Below are 20,678 nucleotides of genomic sequence, written 5' to 3' on the forward strand. Positions count from 1 at the left end.
TTACTAATATTTTTCATCGGCACTAATTTGCTTCCGGTGTAAGAAAACATCGTGAGGAAGTTTGTACTATAGATGATAGGAATAAAGTAAAACCATGGAATAAGTAGGTTGTACGGAGGTATAACGAAGTACTTACTAAATCTATAAGTAAAACACACCCAACGACTTGGCATTACATAAGATAATAAATTAGTTCCTGTCAGCATAAAGTATTTTTTTTTTCTTTTTGTTTCGTTGATCATCGATAATCTATAAGCCAAACAATTTTTTCCCGTTTGATCGTCTAAACTAGTCTAAACCCACGGATTTAATAAGTACTCAGTACCTACTAATTCCATGTCTAAACCATAGAAGGGTCCCGCGCGCTTACCTCTGGTCTAAACCCTCATGTATACTAAAATTGCCCTATATGTTTGTATTCAGCAAGTTTCTCAAACATTCATTTTATAAATAAAATGGCAAATGGGATGTCACCAGGAAAAAAGGAAAAAAATAGATGCAACTAGGTAAACTCTTTTATTATATACAATGTATATACTAAAAAAAATTAGTGTTCTTTAATTTAATGTTTTAAACAGTAGGTGAGATTAAATCTAACCCAAGGTATTTACAAAATCATCTCTTGCAGTATGCCCAGTGGTATCTTCCATATGTGCAGCCCTCTGTCTTTGTAGCCAGCTATGATCTGCAACAAAAAAGTTCTTTGTTAAAAATGTTTTATTTTACAGAACTGATAGGGAACAATAGCATTCTCAAAGAGGGTTAACGTAAGGCGGGCGGCCGGTTGTACAATCATAGCCAAATCTTCAAAATTTTAAGGTTTATTTTTACGCTGACCCTGGGCTTCATGGCGTCATAGCCGCTAATGTATCCGGGAACACGTGAAGTGAATAAGTGAGTGCGGTTATAAATGCTGAAGTTTGTTTATTATCTTCACGATTCATCTACTTTTTTTTAATCTGTTCTGTCCCACTACTGTTTCATCTACTTAATTTTTTTTTACGTTTCGTTGTCTTGGTAAATGTACCAAAAGGGGTTCTAAGTTACGATATTAAAAACAGAGCACCGACTTTTCTGCCAAGGATATCAAGGGATAGCAACATAACATCGGAGCCTCGTAGCTACGTCAGCGGGCTGGGCAGGCGGTTCACTCTCTCTATACGCAGACACGTAAGACTGTCGTAGCACGCGTGTTTACAAGCTACGACGTTAGAATTGGAGCAACCACCCGCTGCTAACTGATAGCAACATAACACAAGAGCGTCATAGCTGCACCAGCGGGCGCAGATCGCTCTCTACCCGTAGCCCAGTCGTAGCACATAGCCTACAAGCTACGACGTTAGAAAGGGAGCACCGACCTTGCTGCCAACGATGGCGAGGGACAGCAACATGACGCCGGGGCCTCGTAGCTGCGCCAGCGGACGAGGCTCGCCTTCCCTGTAGACGTAGACGCAGCCGTCGTAGCAGCCAGCAAACAATAGGCCGCCGCTCGCGCGCAGACAGACTACCCCCTTACCGCCCGAGTGAGTCGCCACGTGGCTGCTGCTCTGTTAATCAAATGTATACAAGAATTTATAGATTATGATAACTATAAATATACTAATAAATATTAAATAGGATAAAACTAAACAAACTTAAGTTATGATTCTAACAAATCCTATATAAAAAGGAAATATTAGAACCGGGTAAACAGCTTTGGATGCGTTTTTTTTTATTTGATAAGTAGCTAAATTTATGCAGTGGTTCTCAGATATGTTTTAGCTAAAATCAGTTCAGGCGTTCAAATATAATAATATAATTATAGATATTTTAATTTTGTCTAACAAATATCTATTATTCACGCATTATTTTACTGTATCAACATTTTGACAAAGTAATAAGTGGCATGTGGTTGCACTAGAGTGCAACCACATGCCACTTATTACTTTGATGACACCAACCATGCCATCGCGTAAACGTAAGGTGTGAATATAACCGCGAATACATTAATACAAGATATTGCAAAATAAATCCAAATTCAAATAATTTATGCAGAAATTAGACATTCACAGTTTTTCACATCAGTTTTTTATATTAAATAGTAATTTCTCACAAGCTTCAATCTACTGCTTAAATAACTAACAACACACTTACAGCATAATCAAAGACATGTATCTGATGGCTGCTGGTCCCGCAATACACCTTCCCGTCCTCATACAGCAAGCTGTAGACGGTCATCTTGGGCCCGCTGAGAGTCCGCAGCAGAAGGCCAGTCTGGGCGTCCCGGACTGTGACATCCTCCGCGCGCGCTGCCACCAGCAGCACCTTGCGAGGGCCCTCCTTCATCGCTCTCAGAGCTAGGATCGACTGCTCTGAGAATTTCACAGTGCTCACTGGTATTAGCATATTATTCTGAAATGGGCAAATGTGAAAAATTACTATCCCACTGATATTATAAATGAGAAAGTTTGTGAGGATGTGTGTATGTTGTTCGTTACTCTTTCACGCAAAATCTACTGTACATCCCATCTCAACTAATATTATAAACGCGAAAGTAAGCTTGTTTGTTTGTTACCTCTTCTTCATCTACTGGACGGAGTGTTATGAAATTTGGCACACGGGTAGAATATAACCTGTAATAGCACATAGGGTACCTTTTATCCCGGAATTCCCCAGGGAAGTTAGTATTATATATATATATATATATATATATATATATATATATATATATATATATATATATATATATATATATATATATATTAAAACTAGCTGCGCCCCGGGGTTTCGCTTCCGTGAGAATTTTGGGATAAAAATAAGGTAATTTTCAAGCCGTGTACCAAATTTCATGACAATCGGTAATGCGTGAAGAGGTAACAAACAAACTTACTTTCACATTTATAACATTGTTTGGGATGAGATGTACCTACTACCTATATAACAAAAAAGTGGTACCTAAACACTTGGATTCTTTTGGGAAAGAAAGTAAACTATTGTATTTGAGTGCAAGGTCTGTCATTATATGCTAGTAATATAATAACAGACCTTGCACTCAAATTGCAGCACGAAGCCAGTCCTGGTGCCGACGAACACGGTGTCCCAGGCGCGGTCCATGGACTGTATGGGGCTCAGCACGTTGCACTCCGGGCCCTTCTCCATGCCTGACTGCAAACAATGTGACACATTCACCATAATATAACCACAGGGCCTGATTAACCCTTGGGCTAATGAGGCTGCAGGCTAGGAACAGGGGGCGCTGAAATCGTACATTCGCATGCATTATTGATAAGACTAGAATCATTGGAATTATGTACCTAAATATTTCAAATAGACAGACAAAACGCTAAAACAAAATGCAAGTAAACAAATAAATGAGCTGCGAAATGTTTACGCCTACGCCGGTCAGAATTCTTGATCAATCGCATCAATTAATATACATTAATATGCCCGATTTATACCTAAGGCAAAGACAAATTATTTATTTGCATAAAAGTGAGTTTACATTATTTACATTGTGGCTTTCAACTTTCTTAAGTTACGGCTCTGTCTACCGCGTAAGGGGTATGGTGCACTAAACATAGGTAAGGTAATGATGTACCTTATGGGGTATTGTATCTTTTGGGGTAGGTTAACACACATTTAGTATTGGCATAAGTATTGTCAAAAAAAATAATTAGAAAAATTACTAAAATGTGATTGTGTAAATAGCTTGTGAGAATGTGATAAATAGCTCATACGACACAAGACGTGATACTTATGTATGCAAAAATTACTAACCTCCAAATCATAGTATCGTATCCTCGAGTCCAGCGAGCCGGTATACACAGTTGTCCCGTACTTGTCCCTTACGATGTTGAGGCATGTGACCGGCTGGTTGTACCCGCGCAGCGTGGTGATCAGCTGCCCATCGCTGCTATAGTGGTATACATTGCCGTCCAGACACGCAGCCAGGAAATTGTTGTTTTCCACACACTGGAACAGGATGTGTATAGATATCGTGAATAGATAGATGAACTCTTTATTACAATATTTATTGAAGAATCATAAGTAATAACTAGGTAACCATTAGATATGAGCGCTGCCGTCGTGAATAACACGAAGCCGAACCGCATTTATTCATCTATACTAATTATTATAAAGAGGTAAGTGTTTGTGAGTTTGTATGTTTGAGGCGGGTAATCTCCGAAACTATCGAACCGATTTAAAAAATTCTTTCAGCATTGTCAAGGTACATTGTCCAAGATAGCTATAAGCTATATTTAATCTCAAAATTCCCACAGGGGCGAAGCCCCGGGCAATATCTAGTCTCTTTATAAATATGATTTAATTTATTTATCTTTAAAAATTGGTTACAATTGTCTAATCGACTGGGTACAAAATATAATCCATAACTAAATACAATAATTGTATATTCTCTCACCTCCAAAGCGAGGACAGCATCAGGATTCGAAGTTACCATGTGAGCGTCTCGACGAAGGTTTTCATCAGTTGAGAAATCATACATTTTGCATTGACTGTCCGGCTGTGCTGCCTCCGCTTGCGCTACATCCTCGGACGACTGACTATTGTCCAATATTATCTCCTCACTAACAGACATATCCATCCTCCCTCCTACATCTTTGTCATTAGATTTCACATCATAAACATCTCCAATGACAATATCCTCAGACACATCTAACATATCAAAATGAATGTCATTCACATTAACAGAATCGTCATTGACAATGGTCTCCTGAATAGTTTCTTCCCTTTCTGGCACAGAATACATGGATTCTATTTCTGTATCGGCGAATACTGGAATCGTCTCCACAATAACTGCTGGTTCATCCGGCAGCTTTGTGAAAACTAAGTCTGATTGCTCTCTTTTATTTTGATAATAATTTTCAATATCATCTCTGTGTAAGATCACACAACATTCCTTCAAATTGTATCCATGTTTGATTGTATTGTACATTGCTTTTGTTTGCTTACTCCTCTTTTTATTAGAAGTCTTCTTCTTAGGTTTTGTCTGTTTCGACAATTTCCTTTTAGATTTAACAGGAGAACATTCCAAATCATCGAGAGATATTATATCTTCTAGAGGTCTATCATCAGTGATTATTTGCTCTATTAGTGATATATTAGGACCTTTTCCTTTCTTGCTGCTTTTTGATGGACTCCTTGACGTCGTCCTCTCTCGCTCCAATACTTTTTGGCGTTGACTCTTTTTACTCTTACGAGTTTCAAATGCATCATCATCATCTACAGTTTCAAGTGCAATTTGTTCAAGTTCTTCCACAGGTATACTGGTGAAGTCTGCAACAATTGCATCTTCAGATTCAGTTAGGCTGCCTTGTTCTTTATCTTCTTCAAATGGTACCACATTCAAAACTGTCATACCTAAGGTCTGGTTTGGATCTTTAGTTTCCAATGAACTGTACAGTTTAAACTTCTCCTGCAGCAATACTTGTATTTCTAGATCAATCTCTTTCATTCTCTCAAAGGTATCAGTGGACTTGGACCCTGATTTCTCAAATGTTACAGGATCTGTTTGTATTGCTTTGACTGATAACTTCTTCCTTTCGGTTTGGATAAAACGAGAAATACATTTCTTGCTTTCAAATGTCTGTGTTTCTTTTGATATTAACTTTGTTGATGGAAAGACTGTTTTCTTAACTTTGATTGTGGGTATATTGGCTTTATTCTCCTCAATAACTTTCTCTGGTGTCATAGGTGGTAAAGCTGTATTCCTGTTCGACTGATGTAAACTTACTTTACGTGTTTGCTCTGTAAACATGTCTATGTGCTTTAATTTGTTTTTATTCGAATCTGATTTAATCTGGGGCAAGTTACTACTACTATTGCTGCTTGTACTATTACCTTTAGGACTTACATTGGAATGACTGGATGAAACAGAACGATGTCTTTTCTTGGCCTCACCTTGCTTAACATCTTTTGAAACAATACTCTGCTCTTTTCTTTTCACATATTTATCTGAGTAACTTTTGTCTGCAGATTCTGTTTTATTTGTATCTTTTGCTGGCTCTTTACTGTGCTCTCCTTTTGAGAAAAATAAGTTAAAAATAGATTTTGCAGCAGCCTCTGAACATTTTTCATTTTTCTTAGAAGCACAATCATTTACATTTATTATTATATTTTTGTTTAATATCTGTTTGCTAGGCTCAGATTGACTTGATTCACTTTTTTTACGTTTTTCTTTTCGATGAGACGGTCGCTGGTCTAGTGATCTTTTGCGTGAACTGCCTGATGATGACCTTTTCATCAGGTTGCTATTATTTTCAGAGTTCCCAACTCTGTGATCTAATTTCTTTTCTTGTGAACTTTTCGCTTGTTTGATATGGCTATCCAAAATCGTATCCTCATTATGATTTTTAACTGGCGTAATGAATTCCTTTTTTATTGGAGTGTCATTGTCAGTTTTTTTCACAGGTGTAATATTGCATTCATGTTTCATTTGAATGTCCTTTTTAGGTGTGCCTTTGTAGATTTCATTGACACTTGGTATTATTTCTAGTGGAGATTTGGCAATATTAAACAATTGAGCATCAATTTCAGTTTTGATATCCATTGAAGTTTTGACAGGAGTTTCTATTTCATTCTTTGGAGGTGACTTTGACCTATTGCTAGTAATTGATTGTTGGGGGCTGACATTATAATCTTGTATGAAATTATGGTCAACAGCCACATGATATTGTTTATCCAAATCAGCAAATGGATCTTCTTCTTCAGAAAAATGCTCAGCATTACTGTCAAAAATAGGCAATGGCTCACATAAAACAGGTTCGTCATGGGATTTTCTATCAACACTTCTCCGATGTTTGTCTCTGTCAGATATATCAGAAGCAGAATACATATTTTCAGTTGATCTTTGTTCTGCACTTAATCTGGATAAACGACGCTGTTCCATACTAAATCTCCTTTCCTGGCTTTTACTTCTCTGGCCACGATCTCCTGTCGGCCTCCTCTCAAAAAGAGGTTCGGGATAATCTTTTTCAGGGCTTATTTCAGGATTTTGAAGCTCATAATTTTGTGGGTGATGTTCTTCATAAGGATATTCATCATAAATGTCAAAATTATCTGCATGATCATACATCATATCATCTGTAGCAAGGTAAGCGTTTTGATCCTCAGTGTTTTCCTGTTGTGGTTCATAATTGTCTAATTGAAGCACCTTCCTCAGCTCCTGCATCACCAAGGGCTTAATATCTTCAAGGAACACTGAGTCCTGTGGGTCCAAAATACACTGCATTTGTTTCATAAATGTGTCTTCGTAAATAGTGTTGTTATCATTATTTATGAAGTCACTAGAGGTGGTAAGTGACTTCTCAGCTACAGACCTAAGGTGTCTGTTTAAACTGTTTTGAGACTCAGTAATTAAGCTGCTTATGGCATATTCAAACTTTGTAGACGAACTGGGGTTGTCCATCAGTTTGTGAATTTTGTCTTTATCCATTTTAAATAATTGATGTACAATTTTGTTTTTAATTTTGTAACAATTATTTTTCACATTTTGTTTTTGCCTTTGCACCCTTTTCTTGGTGGGTGCCTCTCGAGTGTTTTGATAGCTGCTGTCATGATCCCCGATCTCATGATGTTCTTGATTTTGGTCAATTGGTTCGTTTCCTGAATGATGTTGAGGTTCATTTCTATTCAGCAAGCGTTTCCTAACAAGATCAACAGTGTCATCAACTGAACGGCTGAAACTATTGGAATTATCAATAGCTGAACCAGGGTTTCCACCATAATGATCAGAGGAGGGTGGTCTATGTCCTATATAGTCTGATGTGGGCAATTTACCACTTTCGGCTAGGTCAGGTCTGTTGTTATATTTGTTTTGTTTTTCCTCATCATAATAGCTTCGTTTGTTTTCATTGTACCAATCTGGCACTCTATGATGTCTGAATGGCTCCCGTGGTTTGGGAGTAGTCATCAGTTGTCTATGGTCAACATCTCCCATACTATTTACAAGATAAGGTTCCAATTGAACATCTTCATGAAAACTTCTTGTTTCTTGATATTGAGAGTAGTTAGTTCTGTCACCATGTCGTCTTGGAATATGGGGGTAGTTTCCTCTATGACCATGATGGTCCCGTTCAAGTCTTTGGTGATTTGGTAGGTTCTTTATCCTGAATTTATTTCTGTCATGGTGTTCAGAAGTGTGATAGTTTGTCTCGGGCCGAGTATTGAATGGCGGTATTTCTTTAAATCGCGAACCAGGTGGCGCGAATCTGGAAATTACGTTTGTTATGTTAAAATTTTAAATTGAATCAGTGCAATTGGAAAGTATAGCATGCTTTTGCATAAAATATGATTGTTTAGCACAAGTCAAAGATACTTCACATATCAAATTACAGTTTACAATGCTATAGCACGATTTGTTTGTAAGTAGGTAAGTACCTAGTAATATCAATATTCGGCGCGTAATTATGTTGAAGACACTGATGTCAAGTTTTTTAAGTAACAAAAACGTGTACCTTGGTGTGTCGAGCAAACCGAAAGTTCGTGGAGGTCTATAATGCATCTGCCCGCCACTTCTAGGCCTAAAATGTCTAGTATTTTCATTCCGCCACCCACCAATGCCTGAATGACCTCGCCTCATGATGTCACGGCTATTTCATAATACATGCGAAACACTACGAGTACAATGTTTATTTCGATTACAGATCACAATTTACACTGATTCTCAATCCAAAATAGAGATCGAATAAAAACAAAGCTTGACCGATGTCGCGCGGAACAAAAATATAGCGGCCATTTGTTTGGCATTTGTCATGTTTGACATTATATTAGCTGAATATTGCCATACTAATTTTATTTTGCACAAGCATATGAAGTAAATACAACCATTCTGTCGTCGGTCAATCATCGTGTCGAAAATTTGACGACCCACCCTATTGTAAGGAACTCCTCAACCTATTATTCTGTGCCTCAACCAGCTATAGCTAAACATTAGTTCTCTGTTTCTAGATATTGGGGATTGAAACAAGAACGCAAGAAACTACCTACTCCTTTCCGAAGCTTACAATACATAACTTTGCTTTTTCTGTAATAGGTCTTAAATGGCTATAATATTGGAGTTAGTTGATCAGTAGTCATTTTCGCTGATTTGTCAATTTCGTTAATTCATCAGTTTCCTTTCTGACCCGTGTAACACCAAGGCATGGAATCAGTAGATACTTAGTACGGAGTAGGTAGGATACTGAGTACCTACTAATTCCATGTACTAAAGTGGTTCACCTAGGTGTTTCCCTTTTAGTAAATTTACCTGGGGTTAACTACGGTTTATCGTTATAATAGGGCATATTACGCAAAGCTCAGCGTAGATGGCGCTACTGGTACAACTAAGGTATTGCCAATGGAGGATATTGCCAAAAAAGCGCCATATTTCGATATTGTTGCAGGTTTACGACCGAAAATACCTTCTACGCAATCGTAGTGAGAGTTTAAAGGAAAAAGGAAGGATTTAGTGGATTATTCTGAAAATAATAACACTATTATATTTAGAGGTTATGTTCTGCTTTATTTGGTCAACTGTGGTTATAAACTGATATAAACTTGATTTTGATTGAAGATCTTACCTGTATGAAGTCTATATTTTAATAAGTCTTCACGTGTGAAGTGTTCCGAGCTTCCTTTCGACCGTTTACTGGCTCGAAAATTTTACAGCGTGAGGCATATTTCATAGTTTTCGAAGTTTTTTTATCTTATGGAAAACAATTTTTCTCCATATTTTGGCATTATATTATTATTATATTTTGGCGAATATGCTACATTGTTGTATATTTTCACAAACGAATGCTTACATAATGAAAGGATTAATACTCTAAATAAACGTTTTAATCTACATAGCAAAAGGCGGCAAAGCTTTTGTGTACCTAACATACAGTGCTGTACTCTGGCGGGATAAATGTGCAGTAGTACTCCCTATTAAATGATTACTTTCGTTTTTAACTCTATGCACAGTAGCGCCATCTATTCTAGACTATCAGACTTTATAACCAGATTCTACGTATCGTCAGGGCATTTAGGTCTAGCCGGAATGATAAGGGCTAATATCTAGGTGTAGCCTAAGCCAAATAGCAATTTGCGACCGGCACGGCAATACCTAGGTATGTCTAGCCGTACTTCGGGATTTAGTCGTAACGGGCCGGTACAAAGCGGCAAAAAAAAAAAAAACAGAATTTATATAAATATATAATTAATAAACATGTATTTTACACAAATGTACAACAAATACTGCATTAGGGCATGTGATAGGCACTATCAAATGTTAAAGATATGTAAGAATAATTATAATTTGTATTATTTCAGGGATAGGTAGCAATGAGTGCTAATGTTGGTAGTATATTTTTATATTGATCCGGTATCTCCTGTTCCTTACACGAAGTTATGACGTCATTACTTCGTGCCTTCTTTATACAACGACAAAAAAAGTTTAGTTTTTTTATACGGGTTTTAAGTTGCATAAACTTAGAATGAAAAATAAAATTCAAACACTACGCATTACGTTATTATAACATTTCATGTAGGTACATCGATGGGTAGCTTAATATAATTTAGTTCGCGGATATTAAAGTAGGTTCATTTTTAGTTTATAATCAATTAACTAAAAAAGAACTTAGGTAGGTAAGTACTTAAATAGAACATGAAAACCAAAAGTTCGTAAATATAATAAGATGTTTATACATAAATAAAATGCTATTTAACCCACAAAAATTCGGGCAGATTAAATGTGACAGATGAAATTATCTAAAGAACTTAATAAAAACCACTTTGGTACTTATGTAGTTACACTTTCAATTTAGTTTTACGATTTTAAAAATGCAAAATTTTTCTATTTCATTAACAAACATTTTCTTTTTTATGGGAGTTTCATCAGTAGGTACAGTCAACATAGCACATCAACCTACCCAAATTCATTGCAAACGCGCCATGATAGAGGTTCATGTAGGGTAACTTGATGTTCTGTTGACTGTGCTGTTTATATTTCTCTATCTGTTTATATTTTTTTGTAATGGTGCAATCAAGCGGTACAGGTATATTGGTCTGAACGTGCTGGTTGCTGGTCCGCTTTGAAAAATCGTCCGTGATAACAACCTAATAACATTCATGACGAAGTCTCTAGGTTATCCAGCAAATTTGCCACGGTAACAAAGTCGCGTGGCACAGCTATATAATAATATAACTAGACGTTATCCTTGGCTGTAACGTAGCGAGGTTATATCCCCGCTAGGATGGATGTAGGGTCTTCTACTCCTGCTTTCACCTTCCTTAGGAAGAATACTGCTTCGCGGCCATCAATTAGTCTGTGGTCGTATGACAGCGCCAAATACATCATTGGTCTTATTTCAATCTGAAAACAAGATAGGTAATTACACTTAACTAGGTCTATGAAAACAATCTTTTCGCCTCTGGTAAAGATACAAGATCCACCACAATATAGAGAAGTCCGGAACTTAAATTAGACGAAACTATATTATTAAGTATAATCATCATCTTTGCGTGTCGATGGCAAAACCGAAAACGCTACACCATTGGCTACTAAATCCTTTCTAGCCAGAACCGAGCCACTTCAATGGCTTCACCAGATGTTGCCATCATTTGATGGCATATAGATATGTTATTATTCATATACCTTGCCTCCAATGACGACCGGCCGTTGGAATATCGCGTGCATGCCCAAAATGGCGGACTGCGGGAGGTTGATGATGGGCATGGACAGCAGTGAGCCGAACACGCCGCCGTTGCTTATCGTGAATGTCCCGCCTTGCATGTCCGCCGGCGTCAACTTGCCTGACGAAGATAGATTTTGTAACTGTTACACAGCTTGCTGATAAACTTTCTGATGCCTAAATTTAGTATATCGAAGAGATATACGTAAAAAGTTGTGTTTCACAAGTGTTGAACAGGGCTAACTGGCAAATAACTTAGGCAGATTTATCTAGCAGTTAGATTATCTGTCTGATTACAGTATGATATTATATCAGAAAGTGGTAAACAGGCCGTTAAACTACTACTTAAGTAATCTAAAGTAAATTGATTGTTGGACCTGGGAAAACCCATCATGGTCATTATTGCAACTCGTCCGTTTGCCTCTGATGCATCTCAACCTGCATACAGAGACAATACGGCGAGCTGTGCCTATATCTCGGCCTCAGCCAGAAGCTGCCTTAAGTCCGTACACAGTTTTATGCTTACCAGATCTCGCTTTCTCTGCGAGCGCGTTCAGAGCCAGTTCGATTCTCGGGTAGTCCATGGACTCCACGTTCCTAAGGACTGGCACCACCAAACCTCGGGGCGTCGCCACTGCCACCGAAATGTCTACGTAATCTCTGGGAAAACATATTATGCCTAGTTTAGAGAACACATATGCTAATAAACTACCAATCCGAATTCGTACGTACATTGCCGATTTTTCCTTGCATTGATACAAAGATCAGAAGCTAGCAATCTTGTAGGTACAGGAATGCCTCCGAGTTCGTTTCATGTATGGAGCTGGTATACACGAGAAGTGGGGCCTATGCTCAGCAGTGGGCAGAAAAAAGCTGAGATGATGATGAAGATAGACTTACGGAGTATACTCAATATGAATACTTAAGGATTTCATCTAACTATGATGCCCCCTGAACCAAAGAAAATCAAACGACGCAAAGTTAGAATCACTTTAAATTCCTCACTAAATGACACCTACAATATTGTTTGGAATAAGTAGTTAGTCACCTATATACAATATCTTCCCCAATAATGACTCCGTTTATGACTGGTTGATCCATGAGCGCGTTCGCAGATGCTTTTAGGAACGGCGACATGAATGATAACTTCACTCCGTATTTCTTCGTGAAGGCATCCAGATTCGCTTTCCGAAATGACATCAGTTTGCTGAGGAATAGTGATATGATTTGAGAATACTTATTAATCATCTAGGAATAAGTATATAAATTATCCCTACATAATAAGTATAACGAAGCGCATAGCGGATTCATTTCAATCAATATGTACATTTACGAAGCATGTTGCAGATATTTATACGGCCCATCCGTATGAATATTTTGACGAAGCATGCTTCGTGCTACGTGAATAACATTCATTCAATTTAAAATTTATGTCCTGGGTGGACAGGAAGTGTTCCTGAATAAAGAGGTCTTCAGTCTTGATAGATACAACGAAGTGAATCTATAAGGGCTTTTACCTTTAGAAGTACGGAATCCAAAAAACATAATATTTTTTTGGCATTGGATTTTGTGTGTATTAAATATTAATAAGAACCTCATGTCACACTCGTTGAAGGTGGTCAACATTGCAGTGGTATTCTGAGCCTCTTTGAGCCTCTCCGCGATTCGTTTCCTCATCTTGTTCATCGGCACAGGATGCTCAGTGCGTGACCCAGAGATTGTCTTTGTGGGATCACCGATTTTCTGAGCTGCTAACTGGAAAGAGAAACGTCGTAATTAATTCTTCTCCTAGATAACTATATATATAAGTTCCATGTTCGTTACTATCTGTAACACCACCAGTACCATCTTTGCACAACTGGGATCTCACGTGGTACCGCCACGGGAGTGTCCCCTTGGCGTAGTTACTAACTACACTGGCTTCCGATATTAGAATGTTTCTTTGTTTCCTATTCTGCGCCAATTCATGTCAGTCGGCGTGGCGTGGTGTACCTAGTTCTATATAATTTTAAGCGACTAACAGTGGGTCCAGCTGCTTTGGCCGGCCCCTTGGCGATAGCCACAGCAGCGGGCTTGGCTGCGGCGACGACGGGCTTGGCAGCGGCGGGAGCCGGCGCAGCGGCTGGCGCTGCTGCTGCCGGTGCCGCCGCAGGCGCCGGTGCGGCTGCTTTGGCTGGTGCTGCAGGCGCCACGCCAGTCACGTTCACCTGGATATTAAATACAAATAACAGTAATAAAATACAGTGTTCGTTCCAAAATGCTAGTTACTTTTTGAGACACAGGTTACTTATTTAAAATTTGACGTGAAAAAGTGTCTGTGTAGGTCTAAATGCATTGATTTTGACTTCTTATTCAGTGTGTTATTGCTATCAATCAGACTTTATTCAATTATTAGCCTAAATAAATATTAATGACCTTGAACGACTACCTACCGCAGTACTGGGACAAGGACTCGCCATCCCAGTTAAAGTTCCTAAACGCAATTACAATCAGCTGACTATCAGATAAGATATTGAGTCTTCAATTTTTCAGAATAAAAATAAGGAATAAATCTTACCTCGAATAAAGGCTGTTGCGATTTGACGGACTCCCCATTCTTGACCAGGAACTTGGCGACGGTCCCGTGACCCGGGGACATGACCGGCAGCGCTGTTTTGTCAGTCTCGATCTCAAGCACCACTTCATCCATGGCGACCGGGTCACCTTCGGCTTTTATTAATCTGGAAATTAAAATATCTAGAGCATGGTCTTTTATTTTTTTTTTACAACACACAAATTATTAATTAATAAGGCTTATTAATATTTTAAAGATTACACAAAGAACTGATAATGTCTATAAAAAATCATATGTCATTGGTTAATGAAATCAATCATCTTAAATCAAGAATCAGTCAAATCAATAGTGATAAATTTGACGAAGCGTATTGCGGATACACTCTTTTAAAATGACGAAGCTTACAATAGGTTACAGATATTCATGATACAACGAAGCATGTTGCGGATGCTTCATTTATTATTAGTTATTAAAGATATCTTCGCTTATTAAATAAATAATAACGTAATAATAATGGAAGAGTTTCTTAAGAGTACTTGGGATAGGTATCTAAGTTCGCGATTGTATACCTCGTATATTTAACTTCTTGTTGTTTTACCTATGTATTTTTAACACGTGTTCTTTGTATAGTAAAGATATTACAAACAAACAGAGAAACATGTTGATAACTCAATGTGGTTGACAGTTTAGTTCCCCAGTGTCTATGCGACTACCTGCCACTATATGCCTTTAGGCGACTTGAATAAAATCTGACACCAGTGTTAGTAATAACACACTCGATATGATGATGATGACTCTCTCGTAACGGGAACTCTGAAGAAGGACTGCATGACCATTAGAATATCACATGGTGGGCTACCATGAAACATAAAACACGTAGTCACGTCATTGCGTTCACACGTTCTTTTTTTCACACGGTGCGTACTCAATATGTGAAAAAGAGACAACATGTGGATGTTAGTAACGTGGTACCTATGTGTTTGTATGTTTCGTGGTAGGCCTTCTGTTGCAAATTGCATATAGCCATCTAGGTCCTTAAATAGAAAAAGAAATTGGTATCGTACTTGACGTCTCCACTGCTCACAGAGTCGGGAAAGTTAGGAGCCTTAACGACCTCAATGCCATGAAGACGAAGTGTTGTGTGTATGTGTCGGTACACCCATCGCGATGGAACTAACTTGGTGTCGCATCTGTTGAATAAGAAAGAAAGAAAACATGAGTACAAATATACAAATTGATGTCAAAATGAAATAAACCTACATGTTTTACCGAATATAGGTATGCAAATATAAATAAATAAAGAGGAGCATGCTATCCACTACAAATAACAAAAAAAAAGAATTATAATGTATACTAGCACTAAATTCTATCCGAGTCTATCATTAAAGAAATCATTTAAAGTATAATAACATTTATCAGTTAATAAAGACTTGAGTTGCTTTTTAAATAGATTTAAATTTAAGCTATTATATTGATTTGGAATTTTGTTGTAAATTTTCGGTGCCATACATACTATTACCGAGTAAAGCAGTTTTTGATGGGTGCATGCATAATCGATAGATATCTCGATGATTCCTCAATACAACATCAGCTAGACGAGGGAATAAATGAGCATTGGTTTTCACAAATGTTGCTACCTCAAGTATATGTTAATGACGGAAGTATAAGAATTTTGTGTTCTTTAAAAAACACCTGACAACCATCAATGCTTTGATGGTCTGTGTTTGGAGTCTAAACATTGCACGAATACAGCGTTTTTGCATTTCAAAAGCTATATCCTTATCCGTGGAATTGCCCCAAAAAATTATTCTATATCTAAGTATTGATTCCACTAAACCATGCTAAGCTGTAAGAAGCGCTTTTATGTTTAATTAATTTGAGAGTTTAAATAGTACAAACGCCGAACTACTAAGTCTTTTACTAAGACCATCTATATGGGTTTTCCAGTTTAATTTAGAATCTTAAAAAATAGTTAGCCCTAGAAATTTTGTTAAATAATTTTCCGTATCAAGCGGTCTTTGACTAAAATGCATTATATTGGTTTTGTCAAGATTTATCTTTAAGTTATTACTGTCAAGCCATTCAATTATGGATGTTAAAGTTGCATTAATATCTTATTGTTAAAGATTTGCATCATTACATTTTATTGTTACCGTGCTAATAGTAAAATAAATTATAATTTAGCTATCTCGTCTACAATTTTTACCCCGTTCACTTTCCATGTTGTAGAAAAATATCTCAAATTTCCTATTCCCGTCCAGTTCTAAGACTATAATTTATTTGTATACTTACTTTATGTCCAGACAGCATGGTGTCTTCGCAATCCGCTGCACAGTGAATTTGCCAACGCCGCCATATCGCGTGAGTGTTCTGTATGGTATAATCTAAAATGAAATATAAATATATAATAGTTTTTATTGTTCAAATAAGAATAGATTAACCCTAAAAAGATTAAAAACAAATAACACAACATTGCCAGCCGCATCTAAATTGATACCGTGGTTTAGGGTAAACAGTGACAGGACAACAAAAGTACAGAGGCGAAAGAGGGAATACAGTGTAAATTCTCATTTCACACACATTTATTTCTCATTATAGGTTCTGCTGAAGGAAAAGTTAATTAGATTTAAGCTACTTACATTAAAGAACATATGTAAAAAGTACTAACGCCAGCAATACACTATCTAACGGAAAACAGTTGGTCAAACTTTGGTGCTTTCGACGTAGATTGTTGGTTTTTCCTTGCGGTAAATAAAAGCTCTCATACAAAGTACGCAATGTACGCGTTAATTTATGTGATATGATTTATGATCTATCCTAATAACAATCAAAAATATCGGTGAAAATTTTCGCCGTATCGTAAGGACTCTGCATACTTCGCTGGAGTTTCCTTGCGTAATACCAAAGTTCACACTAAAACGACGCAATGTACTGCACACTGATTCGCGTCAGAGTTCGTCAAAGCTAGTTGATAGTAGGTATGTGACAGCCGTAACATTAAATACTTACAATACGTGATATCTTCCTTCTTAACATTTCAAGACAGAATTTATATAAACCGTGATTGTAAACAATAACCTACTAAAAGCATAGCAAAATTATTCATATTTCATGATTGACAGAAGTCAGTTTTCTTCTTCCAAAATTGAGAGATCTATCACGAAGTTTTCATATTGAAAAACTAGTAAGTCTTCAACTAATTTGTTCTTGGAAACGTCTATTTTAAGCTTATGTAATAAAGGTATCGAATATAAATATGAAACTTTGTTAAGATCAAAATAAAAATAATCCAGACATTATTAGGTATATAGCGAAGTTGACAACTTCTACTATTGGATAATAGATGGCGTATTGTATACTGTTGGAACTTGTTCATAGATGGCGCTAAACGAGGCAAAGCGCGTTTAAACCGGACGCGCGCGCGGGGCGTACATTTCAGCTTACCCACTTATATTGCCAAATTTCAGGACAATACTCGTAGATATAATGTACTAAATTTTCTTTTATAGCGTTTACGCATTATCGCCGAATTCAGATACCGATGCGAATGAATATAGGTAAATTGCGTAGTTGGTATGTGAACTTTTTTTACCGCAAGGAAAATTCAACAATGTACCTACATCCTACACTAAATATTTTCGATTGGATGTTAAAATTAATTTCATTGATTTTACTAAAATAGTTCAGTAGTTTAATAGTAGCAAATATTACAACGCTGAACAAGTTGTAGGTTAATTTTTTTTTTCGGTCGAAATAATTTTTATTTTTCCAGCTGTAGACCTAAGGTCGTCTGCATAACCTCACTCTCATCTATTTCAGCCGGCAAACAGCTGTGCTTGCATTGTTGTGTTCCGGTTTAAAGGGTGAGAGAGACAGTGTGATTACAGGGTATTGTGACAAAAGACACTAGGCCACAAAGTCAGCAACGCGCGTGTGGTGCAGTGTCCAAAGGCTGTGGTATTTGTAAGACCCATTAGATGACAAAGAGCGTAATATATCAAACGAACATTGAAAAATAACTTTCTTAGTTACTTCGTTCAAGCAGCGTTTACACCAAAGGAACATGTCCGTGCTGTAAACCGTTGAGGAGTTCCCACGTTTGAAGCCGTTCCTGTGTGCACCATCAGGTCATGCTTATCATAAGATGACCCCCGTGGCCTTATGGTCACCATGCCGGACTGCTACACTGGTTGTCCCGTGTTCGATCCCCGGTCCGGTCAAAATGGAAAATGATATTTTTCAGATTGACCTGGGTCTTGGATGTTCATCTATATAGTATATGTTATAGAATATAGTATCGTTGAGTTAGTATCCCATAACACAAGTCTCGAACTTACTTTGGGGCTAACCCAATCTGTGTGATTTGTCCTTATACCTATATTTATATGCATAGCCATCCAAACTAAACGGGTGTATACAAAATTTCAGCTGAAGCGGTTGATGATATCTGCATCAAAATGAGTTGCATAAGATTCCACCCGAGACAAAGCCATATAGCGACATACGTAGGTACATCGCAAGTTAAATAAAAGCTTGTAATAAATAATTTTGAATTTGAACGACTCGTGATAATACAACGAAAGTCATCATCATCATGTAATTTAAGAGCGAGGTTACCATTGTTCTCTCTCCAAAGCAAACTCCTTCACTTCTTGATACGATACCCACTCTTTCTTTAATTTGTTTGGTTTAGCCTTCCTGGGCCCGTTCTTCCGTCCATTTTTCCTTCTATAATAATTCTGAAGAAGGCGTCGTGTCGTATCAAGTGTCCTAACATTTTTCCTCTTTTATTTTCAATTCAAATTCAAATTCAAATTCAAAATTCTTTATTCAATTTAGGATGATATACATTACTTATTGACGTCAATATGTTTCAAGATGTTTATTTTTTTTCCAATTCGGTTAAGTACAACGAAAGTATGCTAACTATAATTAAGAAAATGGTTTGATGTTAATGCACCTTTAGAACAAGAAAGGGACGATAAATTAATTTGTGGTCCGCAGCGGGTATGACCAGTGCCGATACAGAGATGCTCTTTGAGACGGCCACTCAAGACGACGTGGCCATCTTCATCAGGGTTGTCCAAAATCTATACTATTATTATAAAGAGATAAGCGCATGTGAGTTTGTATGTTTGAGGCGGGTAACCTCCGGAACTACCGAACCGATTTCGAAAATTCTTTCACCAACTTAAACTTATCACCAACTTAACTTTATAACACAGGAATTTACAGGGTACAGCTGATCTGATATTTTATTTATTAAACTTTGTTGTTCAAAATAAAAATGTTAATTAAAAACAAATGGCGAACAGCTTTCTGTCCCAGCTAACCATCCGGAATAACGGAGAAATTACGAAATGCTAGACTTTAATAATTTTTACTTATTTTTATTTTGATATGTACAAAAATTAAAACGTTATTAAAGAAGTCCAATTTGCTTTTTAAATAAGTTTCGGACCTGTCTTAGTTCTACGGTATAAAGTAAGGATAATTAAGACTAGATTTTAATATTTAGGGGAAATCAAATAAAATCGGGTAGGTAAAGATCGTTAGTACTTATCATCTGTCGGGGCAATGACATTCTCTTAGTCACAACCTACGACATCCGCTATAGGATATGGAATGGTCCTTTTCTATCACGGGTATTACAATTATTAGCCTGCTAATAGTTATGTGTATAAACGTGTATTTCTACCGTGTTTTCTGTGTAGATTATAATGATTTTAGTTTCTTATTCTTCATCCCTTCACCTATTTCAATTGGGGTAATGTTATAAATTGTAAAAAATAAATTAAATAAAACTAAGGAAAATTCAATCGATAGTGATAGGTACATTTCTTCATTCTTTACGGGATAGGCAGAGCCACGGGTCGCGAATATCTTAGGGAAATGCTGAAATTCAGAAAACAACAGAAAATTAAACTCCTACCTTCAACAAATCCGAAAGGTTTGTGAAGCTGATCTCAAGACACAAGAAAAAAAAGGGATAATAAAATAACGCCCTCATTTCGACAGCCCTACGCCGCCAGGGCGCTCCCCTACTAATTTGCGAAGATTCGCCCGCATCTTTGATTAGAAATCTATCGTCTGCCCGGCCGCTGACATTTACCAGTTCGGCTATTCAATAACGAATACATTAGGTACCTATTTAATACTGTCTCTAAAGATAACTTTGAAAGGATAAAATTACTTAAACTGTGCGGATCGGAGACTGCAATATAGGCATTCGCTTTAATAATACCCTATATTGTGTTGTCGTGACCACATTGTAAACATGTTTTCTATCACTATAGCTACTTTTAAACTTTCCCGTTGCATAATTATATACGTTATATATACGTCTATAATTATGCAACGGGATGTAATGAAATAGAAAAGGTATGTGCGCGTTTAATACCTGTTGTTTAGTATTTATGTTTTCTATCATTAAATTACATAATATTGACGACCTCGGTGGCGCAGTGGCTTGC

The 20,678-nt window shown here is 37.1% G+C and overlaps 2 protein-coding genes across 2 annotated transcripts; both read right to left on the reverse strand.

The window, feature by feature from the left end:
• Positions 1–497: 497 nt before the first annotated feature.
• Positions 498–8,719, reverse strand: LOC128677069 (uncharacterized protein). Its single transcript, XM_053757653.2, has 7 exons — positions 8,454–8,719; positions 4,400–8,207; positions 3,757–3,951; positions 3,025–3,144; positions 2,134–2,391; positions 1,359–1,547; positions 498–685 (listed from the first exon to the last, which is right to left on the reverse strand). Exons 1-7 carry the CDS (start codon positions 8,576–8,578, stop codon positions 608–610), a joined length of 4,773 nt encoding a protein of 1,590 aa, XP_053613628.1. The 5' UTR covers positions 8,579–8,719; the 3' UTR covers positions 498–607.
• Positions 8,720–10,160: 1,441 nt separating this feature from the next.
• Positions 10,161–17,348, reverse strand: LOC128677255 (dihydrolipoyllysine-residue succinyltransferase component of 2-oxoglutarate dehydrogenase complex, mitochondrial-like). Its single transcript, XM_053757962.1, has 10 exons — positions 17,215–17,348; positions 16,498–16,589; positions 15,270–15,395; positions 14,209–14,371; positions 13,673–13,858; positions 13,246–13,406; positions 12,700–12,858; positions 12,178–12,311; positions 11,615–11,772; positions 10,161–11,332 (listed from the first exon to the last, which is right to left on the reverse strand). Exons 1-10 carry the CDS (start codon positions 17,239–17,241, stop codon positions 11,198–11,200), a joined length of 1,341 nt encoding a protein of 446 aa, XP_053613937.1. The 5' UTR covers positions 17,242–17,348; the 3' UTR covers positions 10,161–11,197.
• Between the last annotated feature and the right edge of the window lie 3,330 nt (positions 17,349–20,678).

The sequence above is a fragment of the Plodia interpunctella genome, chromosome 17 (assembly GCF_027563975.2).
Source record: "Plodia interpunctella isolate USDA-ARS_2022_Savannah chromosome 17, ilPloInte3.2, whole genome shotgun sequence".
Taxonomy (NCBI): Eukaryota; Metazoa; Arthropoda; class Insecta; order Lepidoptera; family Pyralidae; genus Plodia; species Plodia interpunctella.